This window comes from Lolium rigidum, chromosome 7 (genome assembly GCF_022539505.1).
Source record: "Lolium rigidum isolate FL_2022 chromosome 7, APGP_CSIRO_Lrig_0.1, whole genome shotgun sequence".
Taxonomy (NCBI): domain Eukaryota; kingdom Viridiplantae; phylum Streptophyta; class Magnoliopsida; order Poales; family Poaceae; genus Lolium; species Lolium rigidum.
In genome coordinates this window covers 171,854,618-171,866,578 of record NC_061514.1, presented here as the reverse complement: position 1 = coordinate 171,866,578, position 11,961 = coordinate 171,854,618, and the positions used below count along the sequence as shown (strand labels likewise).

The 11,961-nt window shown below is 45.0% G+C and overlaps 1 protein-coding gene across 1 annotated transcript; it reads left to right on the top strand.

The window, feature by feature from the left end:
- Window positions 1-887: 887 nt before the first annotated feature.
- LOC124678106 (quinone-oxidoreductase QR2-like) lies at window positions 888-2,008 on the top strand. The gene is made up of 2 exons (XM_047214032.1): window positions 888-1,107; window positions 1,194-2,008. The coding sequence occupies exons 1-2, from the start codon at window positions 1,085-1,087 to the stop codon at window positions 1,783-1,785; spliced, it is 615 nt and encodes a 204-aa protein (XP_047069988.1). The 5' UTR covers window positions 888-1,084; the 3' UTR covers window positions 1,786-2,008.
- The last annotated feature ends 9,953 nt before the right edge of the window (window positions 2,009-11,961 follow it).

Sequence of the window (11,961 nt, the reverse complement as noted above, 5' to 3'; positions counted from 1 at the left end):
GGACGGTCGTCGTTACCGCGACAAGCAGGGGATCATGTCCGCGAACATTACGAGCACCACCATGACGAGAGGGAGCACCGTCGCGCGCAACATAAGCACGAGGCTTGGGGCTCGCACCGGGCACACGATGATGCTGGCCCCTCCAGCGATGCAGGATGCTTGAATACTACTCCCTCCGTTCCTTTCTATAGTGTCTATAGATTTTTGACATTTGTTTCAGAATATAAGGTTGTAGCTTAGCTTTTTTTCTTTTACCCCCTTCCCATTCAGCTCCCAAATCGTTCAGCTCCCAAATTTGTTATGGTAAGTTAGGAAAATATGGATTTCCCAAATTTTACGTTGATCTCAAATCGTTCAGCTAGGGGTCTTGTGTAAAAATATACTTGCGCTAATTTCCGTGCCAAAAAACTATAGACACTATAGAAGGGAACAGAGGGAGTATGAAAAATATGAAGTGTGTTTGATTGTAGCAAAAGATTTTTCTTAAGATATGACCTAATGTTTTTTTCATAAGATTTACACTATAAAATTCCTACATTATTATTCTTATACGATATGTTGCAATAAATTGAACAAACCATGTAGGCTTTTTTTATAGGATTTAAATTCTACATGATTTCTATACAAATCGTATAAATCAAATCAAAAGAAACTGTAAGTGAGCCATCATCACATCACCTAATCCCCTTGCTGGATTCCTGTTGCTTTCCCCTCGTAAATATTTCCAGGACAGGGATGTATATATGCTTTTCCTTTTTGTGGCAGCATAAGACGTACAGTAGTAGCGACGCAATGTGCACGCAGGCAACTTAACCAGCTGACCTGATATTTGCGCAGTGTCCAGGTTATTTCTTCACCGGCCACACTCATTTTTAATTAGCAGACATGTTGAAGGTAGTGGACAGGATCATTAGGCAGCTTTGAATCAGTTTGAGGTAGTACTTAGGACTTGGCAGCCTCTACTTTTGATCTATAAATACAGGGGCCTCACTGTCTTGTCCCATCACCAGCCATACCAACACAAGAAGTAGAGTAGAACAATTTAGAAACACAAATCAAGGCCGGCAAAGAGAACTCTGCAGCAATGGCGACCAAGATCTACATCGTGTAATGCTCCGCCTCTGCTCAATCTTCCTCTCCTCTCAGCTAGCACAGTGATCTGATTCCTTCTGTTTATTCTCTTCTCTCTGCAGGTACTACTCGACCTATGGGCACGTCGCGACGCTGGCTGAGGAGATCAAGAAGGGCGCCGACACCGTCGACGACGTCGAGGTCACCATCTGGCGGGTGCCGGAGACGCTGTCGGAGGAGGTGCTGGGGAAGATGTACGCTGCGCCGAAGCGTGAGGACCACCCCGTCATCACGGCAAGCCAGCTAGCCGAGGCCGACGGCATCCTGTTCGGCTTCCCGACCCGGTTCGGCATGATGGCGGCGCAGATGAAGGCCTTCTTCGACTCCACCGGCGGCCTCTGGCAGTCCGGTGCCCTCGCCGGCAAGCCCGCGGGCTTCTTCTTCGCCACGGGCACACAGGGCGGCGGCCAGGAGACAACGGCTCTCACGGCCGTCACACAGCTCACGCACCACGGGATGCTGTTCGTGCCGGTCGGGTGCACGCAAGGCGCCGCCATGTTCGCCATGGACGAGGTCAAGGGCGGCAGCCCATATGGTGCCGGCACCTTCGCCGGCGCCGACGGCAACAGGCTGCCCAGCGATGCTGAGCTCGCCTTGGCGGCGCATCAGGGCAAGTACTTCGCCGGCATTGCCAAGAAGCTCAAGGCCGTCTGAAGCCTGATCACTAGCTGTGACGCACCGTTCATGTATAGATGTCGTCATAGATTTTGTCTACATACATTTAAATTTTAATAAATGTAAAACATTTATTTTATAGATAAAGGTAGTACTGCGTGCGATGCAGACCCGATGGCGTTTCTCACGCATCATATCCATTGGACCAATATTTACACAGTTGTATACCAATTTAGCTGTATTGCATTTAATTTCTTGTTTGCAAAGAATTTTACCTATCGAGGGAGGCTTGACCTTCAATTTTTAACAGCAGAAAAGGAAACAGCGCAGGATATTATACTGCTAGTGAAATTTTGCTCTCTACCTTGAAAGTTTCAGCTGCAGCTTCGGTAAAAGATGGCGTATATATAAAGTCTCAAGCGGAATCCCGCCAAAATTTTACCTTAGTTTATTTTATAATTTACCTACTTAGTAGTTCCTCTGTATAAAAATATTTTTTTTATTTTTTTAATATGAATATATCTACAAATAAAATATATTTTGATATATCTATTTAGATAAATTAAGACACTTATTTTATACTAAGAGCATGTCTAGCAGGCCCCTTATATTTCTGCCCCGTATCTGGCTGCTTTTTCGCCCCGTATCGAAAAGTTGGCAACGAAAGAGCCATTCCGTCTAGCAGAACCCGTATTTCGCCCCGTATTTTCAAAAATAAAAACCCCGGGAAGTTCGATTTCAATGATCATACTACGGATTTCATTGATCATACTACGGATTTCATTGATTCTACATCCAGAATGCGCGATCCTACTCGGGGAGGTCGACTAGGTACGAGTCCGCCTCCGCCTCCGCCTCCCGCAACTCCGCCTCCTTCGCGGCGGCGATGGCCGCCGCCACCTCTTCCTCGACCGCCCTCTTCCTCTTGGCGTCGTCCTTCAGGAACTGCCGTAGCTCCTTCAACAAGTCGGGGGCCTCCTCGTCATCGCCGGCGAGCGGAGCTCTTCTAGCGCGGGTGCTCCCGCTGCTCCAAGCCTCCTTCGCCCAGCGGCGGCGCTCCCAGTCGGCGCGCCACTCGTCGAACTTGAGCCCGCTCATCGGCTTCATCGGCGGATCCTCGATGAACCAGCGACCGCCCCGCGCGAAGTCGATTAGCTTTTCCGGGACGGACGCGGCGCCGTTGTACTTGCAGGCCGCGCGACGGCTGCCGGCGGCGGATCTCTTGCATTGCCGCCGCCACGCTTCCTCGACGGTGTCCGGCGAGCGGGATCGCTTCGATCCGCTCGCCGGCGAGGCCCTACTGCGGCGGCGGGAGTCCATCCTAGCTTGGGGGTGGAATGCGGCGCGGGGAGCGGCTAATTGCTCGCCGGAGCGGGAGGAGGAGGCGGCGGCGCGCGGCGGAGCTAGGGTTGCGAGTGAGGGGTTAACCCCTCACTCGCACCTGCGCCCACTATATGTACGGGGCGAAGGGGCCGATTTCCCGGGCCCCGTATTCCGCCGAAACGGGGCGGCCCGAATACGGGGCCTGCTAGACGGCCCGAACCGCGCCTGCCCCGTATGTCGCCGGAATTTTACGGGGTGGGCGGGTTATACGGGGCCTGTTAGACATGCTCTAAGGTAGTAGGTCTCTCTATGTACCACCAAACCAAATACATAACAAATGAATTAAATAGGCGGTACATTCCAAATCTTAAGCTCCCCTACTTGGAAAGGTAGTTCATTCTTCTCGCCACCCATTTAACCACATGTCTTGCCGATCATCAATTCATCATGTTAGGGCATCTCCAACGGGACGACAGTGAGCGACCGTTTGCGTCCATCCGGTCGAAAATACGTCTGGTACCATCTCTAGTGGAGCGACGCATCGTGATCGGGCCGTCGCGGCGACGCAAACCCGACACATATTTGCGTCTGGGATGCGTTGCGGCTGATGCTGCATGGACGCACTAAGTGACCGCTCGCATCTCCACCGGGCCCGCCTGACAGCGAGCCTGTATCGAGGGCATCGCTTCCGCGGTCAGCGCTTCCGCGTCCGTGCCGCAGCCTTCGTCATCAATGTCGCGGCTGCCTCTTCTGCGCGCGAATTGGCGGGCGGCTGGGCTTATGCGCCGCTTTGAATGGCATCGTTTCCCGCGCGCCCGGCGTACGTTCCGCCGGTTCCAAACTGGCCGTGGGTGGTACCGGAGCTCGTTGTGCTCGACAGCGACGAGGAGAAGCAGTAGGCGCAAGCGTTTAGGTTTTTTTCCATGTATTCAACTATGTAAATTATGTTTTCATGTTATAAAAAATGAAAATTCGAGAAAATTGCCTCGTCTCGCTAGAGCCACCCCTGACGCAAACGGACGCGCGATCGATTTTGACCATTTCGACCGACGCAACGGAGTCGCGCGGACATTTTCGGACGCTGAAATGCGTCACCCCGTTGGAGATACCCTTAGGCCAACGGGCTATAAAGAATTTTTTGGGTGGTCCGTCGAGGTAAATGCAAGACCCAACGGCCTGCCGCAAATGAACGACGCTCCAGCCGTTTGGCCACATCTCTAACCTAATTTTGGGATGGCTTTACGATGGCAATGGACAGCGCACGTCCTCACGTGTCCACATTAAATTATGTTGGGTTTACTTGTCGACGACCGAGAGGCGAGAAGACGCGGGCCACCCGCATGGACGCGATCTTCTTAAATGAAGACATGTCGTTCTCGAGGGAGCCACTTGCAGTCCTCACTCATGAAGCTTCCCAACCCTAGACCCACTCCCCAAACTCTAGCTCGAGGCCATGGCAAAGGTGGCAGCTGGTTCCGGCCTGGCCGTAATGACCACGAGGCCAGCGGGTCCCGCTCGGGAGGCGGCGGCAGTGGAGGCCGCCGTCTCTTCCGTGCGGCCACGCGAGGCTGCCCCGTCCGCCTCTCGTGTCGCGCTCGGAGCCGGCGCATGTACGTGGAGGTTAAGACTGCCCGCCGGTTCACGGAGGCCGATGCGCCTCCGCCCCGGTCCAACGTCCACCTGCCACACGGGTGGCACCTCAACTAGGCACGGGTGTCAATGCCCGCCATTCCCGCGCACTGGCCTGCTCGCTAGTGGGAGATCCTATGATGGCGCATGTACCTACCACCTGATCTCAAGCGAGACCTGGCATACGTCGTGGACTCCCCTCTGTGGGCTCGCTAGTTCGAGGCCGAACACGAGGAGCAACGGGCGGACACCGAGGTGCACCGGGGTGTAGGAGGCACGCCACCTCCAAGGACATCATGCCTCACTTGTCGGCTTCCCTGCGTTTCTGCGTCAACAGGTACACTGGGCCTTCTCGGCACCACCCAAATTCTCTTTTTTGATTTTACAAGTTCACATCTCTTTCTTTTTCTTCAACTGCATTTTCGAGGCTTCCTCATTTCCAAAACGACAGATGAGTTTGTTCGGTGCGAGATTAGATCGGTAGAGGGGGGTATATATTGATGATTTTTAGGTAAAGTGGGTATTCTCAACCCAATGCGATATTAGATCGGGAGGGGGTATATATTGAAGTTTTTTAGGTAAAAATGAAGAGTTGAAGTTGAAACGGAGGCGAAAAAGAAGTCTGAAGGCCAAAAGACCTCGGGTGGCGCGTCCAACAAGGTAGAGCACGCCACATAGGCTGTTTTTCCCCTCGTGACTGTTTCGCCCAAATCTTTCGCGAAATATTTTTATTTTGCAAAAAAGTAACTATCCTAAAATATGAAAAGATTATGAGATCACTACGATCTCAACTTTTATTGGTTTTTGGTATCTGGCAGAGGATAATTCTTTGCAATTATGGCTTCCGGACTCTGGACATTTAACTCCTCCAACTTTCCTATGAACTTTTCACCTTCAATATAATTCTTAAGACATTGTCCATTAACAACATGAGGTTTGCCTTTGTAGTCTCTGTGAAGACGGATGGCTCTGGAGTGATACACCTCTTGCACAACTAATGGATCTTGACATCTCGATGATAATTTACATGTAGAGAACTTGAAATGAGAGTTTAACAATAATACTTCATCTCCTAGTTTGAATTCCTTCCTCTTTATCTTTTTGTCATGCCAAATTTTAACTTTTTTTGAATAGTCTAGTACTCTCGTATCCTTCATTTCTCCACTCATCTAGTAAGTTTAAGTCTAGTATTCTTTTCTCTCCGCGGTTTTAAATCAAAGTTGAGTTGTTTAGCAACCCATCTAGGTTTATGTTCCAATTCTACATGTAGATGATACTCTTTTCCATATATCATTCTATAAGGAGACATACCCATATGATTTTTAAAAGCAGTTCTATAAGCCCACAAAGCATCATTAATTTTAGTTGGCTAATTAGATCTAGCTGTATTAACCGTCTTTTCCAATATGAGCTTTATTTCCGTATTTCTTAATTCAACTTGGCCACTAGTTTGTGGGTGATATGGATATGCTACTCTATGATTAACAACATATTGAACTATTTTTTTCTAAAAACTTGATGTATAAAGTGAGAACTGATACGTCTCAAACGTATCTATAATTTATTATGTTCCATGCTAGTTTTATGACAATACTCACATGTTTTACATATACTTTATATCATTTTGATGCATTTTCCGGCACTAACCTATTAACAAGATGCCGAAGCGCCGCTTCCGTTTTCTGCTGTTTTTGGTTTCGTAAATCCTACACAGGAAATATTCTCGGAATTGGACGAAACAAAAGCCCACGGTCTTATTTTCCACGGAGCCTTCCAGAACACCTAAGAGGAGACGAAGAGGATCCACGAGGTGGCCACACCATAGGGGGGCGCAGCCCACCCCTCTGCCGCGCCGCGAGGTGGGGACCCCACCTCGGGACTCCACCGACATCGCCCCTTCGTCTATATATTCATCCGTCTCCAAAAACCCTAAAACAACAAGACGATATTCCACGAAGAGTTCCGTAGCCGCCGCCATCGCGAAGACAAGTTTCGGGGGGACAGAATCTCTGTTCCGGCACGCCACCGGGACGGGGAATTGCCCCCGGAGTCATCCCATCGACACCACCGCCATCTTCATCGCCGCTGCTGACTCCCATGATGAGGAGGGAGTAGTTCTCCCCCGAGGCTGAGGGCTCTACCGGTAGCTATGTGGTTCATCTCTCTCTCACATGGTGTGATCTTTATGTGATCATGAGCTTTGTATCACTATTAATCTATTACTCTAGTGATGTTATTAAAGTATTCTATTCCTCCTCCATGATGTAATGTTGACAGTGTGTGCATCATGTAGTACTTGGCGTAGGTTATGATTGTAATCTCTTGTGGATTATGAAGTTAACTATTACTATGATAGTATTGATGTGATCTATTCCCCTATCATAGCTATTGTTGACGAGTGTGTATGCTATGTTAGTACTCGGTCTAAATTGCAATGGTATTATCTTGGATTATGATTTGATGAGGATAATCCTATGAGTGGTGTTGGTCAAGTACTTGATGAACTTTGAGTGGAGCTTTTGTAGCCGCTACGTGATGATTAGTGATTCCAATAGGAGAGTAATTCAGAGTAGCACAAGTAAAGAGAAGTTATTTAATTGTTATGTGATCATTGTTGAGAGTGTCCACTAGTGAAAGTATGATCCATAGGCCTTGTTTCTAAGCATTGAAACACCGTTTCCAACAAGTTCTGCTACATGTTCGCTTGCTGCCATTTTTATTTCAGATTGCAATTACTACTTATAATCATCCATATTACTTGTATTTCACTATCTCTTCGCCCAACTAGTGCATCTATACATCTGACAAGTGTATTAGGTGTGTTGGGGACACAAGAGACTTCTTGTATCTTAATTGCAGGGTTGCTTGAGAGGGATATCTTTGACCTCTACCTCCCTGAGTTCGATAAACCTTGGGTGATTCACTTAAGGGAAACTTGCTGGCTGTTCTACAAACCTCTGCTCTTGGAGGCCCAAAACTATCTACGAGGAATAGAAGCGTGCGTAGACATCAAGCTATTTTCAGGCGCCGTTGCCGGGGAGGTAAGGTAAAAGGTATTCACATCCTCCGACTACTAAGCTATTTCCTAGCACTGTTGCCGGTGTGTGAGTGCTCGAAGCTATTTCCTTTAGATTCTGCAATTATATCTTTTTGTTTCTTGTTTTAATTTCACTAATTAGGCTTAATGGAAAACAACAAAAAAATTAGAGATCTTTATGAAATTTATATTGAATTAGGACATGAGGTGTTTGAAGAGAAAATTAAAAAACCTATGGAACTTTATATGCATGCTAATGTCAATGTTATTAGTATGAATGCTTTGAACACCATTGTTGCTAATGCTATGGAAAATTCTAAGCTTGGGGAAGCTGGTTTTGATGAGCATGATATTTTTAGTCCCCCAAGCATGGAGGAGAAAATTTACTTTGATGATACTTTACCTCCTATATATGATGATTACAATGATGACTATCATATTTTCAGTCCACCTACTATTGAGGAGAAAATTAATTATGATTACAATATGCCTCCTATATATGATGATTATGATGATGAGAATAATAATGATAGCTATTTTATTGAATTTTCTCCCACTACAATTAATAGTAATGACTATGCTTATGTGGAGAGTAATAATTTTATGCATGTAGCTCATGATAAGAATGTTTCATGTGATAGTTATATTGTTGAGTTTGTTCATGATGCTACTGAAAATATTTATGAGAGAGGACAATATGGTTGTAGGGATTTTCATGTTACTAAAACACCTCTCTTTTTGCTGAAAATCTTGAAGTTGCGCTTGTCTTGTTTTCCTATGCTTATTGCATTATGCTTACATGACTTGTTTATTTACAAGATTCCTTTTCATAGGAAGTGGGTTAGACTTAAAAGTGTTTCTTATTTGCTTTTGATGCTCTCTTTTGCTTCAACTCTTATTTCTTGCGAGAGCATCATTAAAATTACTGAGCCCATCTTAATGGCTATATAGAAATCACTTCTTGGGAGATAACCCATGTTTTTATTTTGCTACTGTTTTGTTATGTCTTGGAAGTTGTTACTACTGTAGCAACCTCTTCTTATCTTTATTTTATTGCATTGTTGTGCCAAGTAAAGTCTTTGATAGAAGGTTGATACTAGATTTGGATTTCTGCGCAGAAATAGATTTTTAGCTGTCACGAATTTGAGTTGATCTCTCTGTAGGAGAGTCTAAAAAATCTGCAAAAATTCATGAGTGATCCTCCGATATGTACGCAACTTTCATTCAATTTGAGCTTCTTCATCTGAGCATGTTAAGTGCCTCGAAAAAATTCGTCTTTACGGACTGTTCTGTTTTGACAGATTCTGCCTTTTATTTCACATTGCCTCTTTTACAGTGTTTGAGTGGATTTCTTTGCTCCATGAAATTTCAGTAGCCTTGGGTAATGTCTAGAAGTGTTGGGAATAATTGTGTCCTCTCTGAACATGTGAATTTTTAATTATGCACTAACCCTCTAATGAGATTGTTTTGAGTTTGGTGTGGAGGAAGTTTTCAAGGATCAAGAGAGGATGATGATATGATATGATCAAGAAGAGTGAAAAGTCTAAGCTTGGGGATGCCCCCATGGTTCATCCCTGCATATTTCAAGAAGACTCAAACATCTAAGCTTATCAACAACTTATCAGGTCACCTCTAGTGAAACTATATTTTTATTCCGTCACATCTTATGTGCTTTACTTGGAGCGTCTGTGTGCTTTTATTTTCGTTTTGTTATTTTCATTCTCTGAATAAATTCATGTTTATGTGGGAGAGAGACACGCTCCGCTTTTTCATATTGAACACTGGTGTTCTTAGTTTTACTTTTAATATTCATGGCGAAGGTTGAAAGTCGCTTCATTGCTATTTGGTTGGAAACAGAAAATGCTTCATGTGGTAATTGGTATATTGTCTTGAACAATTTGATACTTGGCAATTGCTTTGAGTTCTCAAGTAGATCATGTTTAAGCTCTTGCATCATGTGGTTTAAACCTATTAGTGGAGAACTACCATAGAGCTTGTTGAAATCTGGTTTGCATGATTGGTCTCTCTAAAGTCTAGATATTTTCTGGTAAAAGTGTTTGAACAACAAGGAAGACAGTGTAGAGTCTTATAATGCTTACAATATGTTCTTATGTAAGTTTTGCTGTACCGGTTCATACTTGTGTTTGCTTCAAACAACCTTGCTAGCCAAAGCCTTGTACTGAGAGGGAATGCTTCTCGTGCATCCAAAACCTTGAGCCAAAACTTATGCCATTTGTGTCCACCATAACTACCTATCATGTGGTATTTTTCTCGCCATTCCAAGTAAATTGCTTGCGTGCTACCTTTAAAAATTTCATTCCTTGTCTTTGCAATACATAGCTCATGAGAAAGTAGCCTAAAAACTATTGTAGTAAAGAATATGTCGCTTATGTATCTTAGTTCTTATAAGTTGCTTGTTGAGCGGTAACCATGTTTCTGGGGATGCCATCAACCTGTCACACCTTTGTTGAATATCATGTGAGTTGCTATGCATGTTCGTCTTGTCTGAAGTAAGGGAGATTTTCCATGAGTTGAATGGTTTGAGTATGCATATTGTTAGAGAAGAACATTGGGCCGCCAACCAAAGCCATGTACCATGGTGGAAGTTTCATCTTGGACATTAATCCTCAAATATCTTATGAGAATATTATCTGTTGTTGAATGCTTAAAGCATAAAAGAGGAGTCCATTATCTGTTTTCTATGTTGTCCCGGTATGGATGTCCTCAAGTTGAGATCTATCAAAATCGAGAAATCAAATGCGATCTATCTCCTTGGACCTTTGTACAGGTGGCATAGAGGTACCCTTTGTGACACTTGGTTGAAACATATGTGATGCAATGATAATCCATGAAAATCCGAGCTAATTAGGACAAGGTCCGAGCACTATTAGTATTCGATGCATGAGGCTTGCAACTTATATGAGGTTTTATGCATAACACATATGAATTATTACTACCGTTGACAAAAAATTTCCATGTTTTCAAAATAAAAAGCTCTAGCACATGAGTAATCCATGCTTCCCTCTACGAAGGGCCTTTCTTTTACTTTATGTTGAGTCAGTTTACCTAGTTCTTTCTATCTTAGAAGCAAACACTTGTGTCAACTGTGTGCATTGATTCTTACATAATTGCTTATTTGCACTCATCATATTACTTTGTGTTGACAATTATCCATGAGATATACATGTTGAAAGTTGAAAGCAACTGCTGAAACTTAAATCTTCCTTTGTGTTACTTCAAAACCTTCTATTAAGAATCTATTGCTTTATGAGTTAACTCTTATGCAAGACTTGTTGACGTTTGTCTTGAAAGTACTACTCATGAAAAGTCTTTGCTATATGATTCAGTTGTTTAGTCATTATCTTTACCATTGCTTTGAATCACTTCATTCATCTCATATGCTTTACAATAGTATTGATCAAGATTATGATGGTAGCATGTCACTTCAGAAATTATCCTTGTTATCGTTTACCTACTCGAGGGCGAGTAGGAACTAAGCTTAGGGATGCTAGATACGTCTCAAACGTATCTATAATTTCTTATGTTCCATGCTAGTTTTATGACAATACTCACATGTTTTACATACACTTTATATCATTTTGATGCATTTTCCGGCACTAACCTATTAACAAGATGCCGAAGCGCCAGTTCCTGTTTTCTGCTGTTTTTGGTTTCAGAAATCCTACACAGGAAATATTCTCGGAATTGGACGAAACAAAATCCCACGGTCTTATTTTCCACGGAGCCTTCCAGAACACCGAAGAGGAGACGAAGAGGAGCCACGAGGTGGCCACACCATAGGGGGGCGCGGCCCACCCCTCTGCCGCGCCGCCAGGTGGGGACCCCACCTTGGGACTCCACCGACATCGCCCTTCGCCTATATATTCCTCCGTCTCCGAAAACCCTAAAACAACAAGACGATATTACACGAAGAGTTTCGTAGCCGCCGCCATCGCGAAGACAAGTTTCGGGGGACAGAATCTCTGTTCCGGCACGCCGCCGGGACGGGGAATTGCCCCCGGAGTCATCTCCATCGACACCACCGCCATCTTCATCGCCGCTGGTGACTCCCATGATGAGGAGGGAGTAGTTCTCCCCCGAGGCTGAGGGCTCTACCGGTAGCTATGTGGTTCATTGATGACCCATAAGTATAGGGGGTGTATCGCAGTATCTTCGATAAGTAAGAATGTCGATCCCAACGAGGAGCAGAAGGTGTTGACAAGCAG

What these genes read in the sequence shown, in the direction of transcription:
- LOC124678106 (XM_047214032.1), top strand. Translation starts at nt 1,085, where the DNA reads ATGGCGACCAAGATCTACATCGT. An exon ending in GCGACCAAGATCTACATCGT is followed by an intron (nt 1,108 to 1,193) that starts GTAATGCTCCGC and finishes TTCTCTCTGCAG; the next exon opens with GTACTACTCGACCTATGGGC.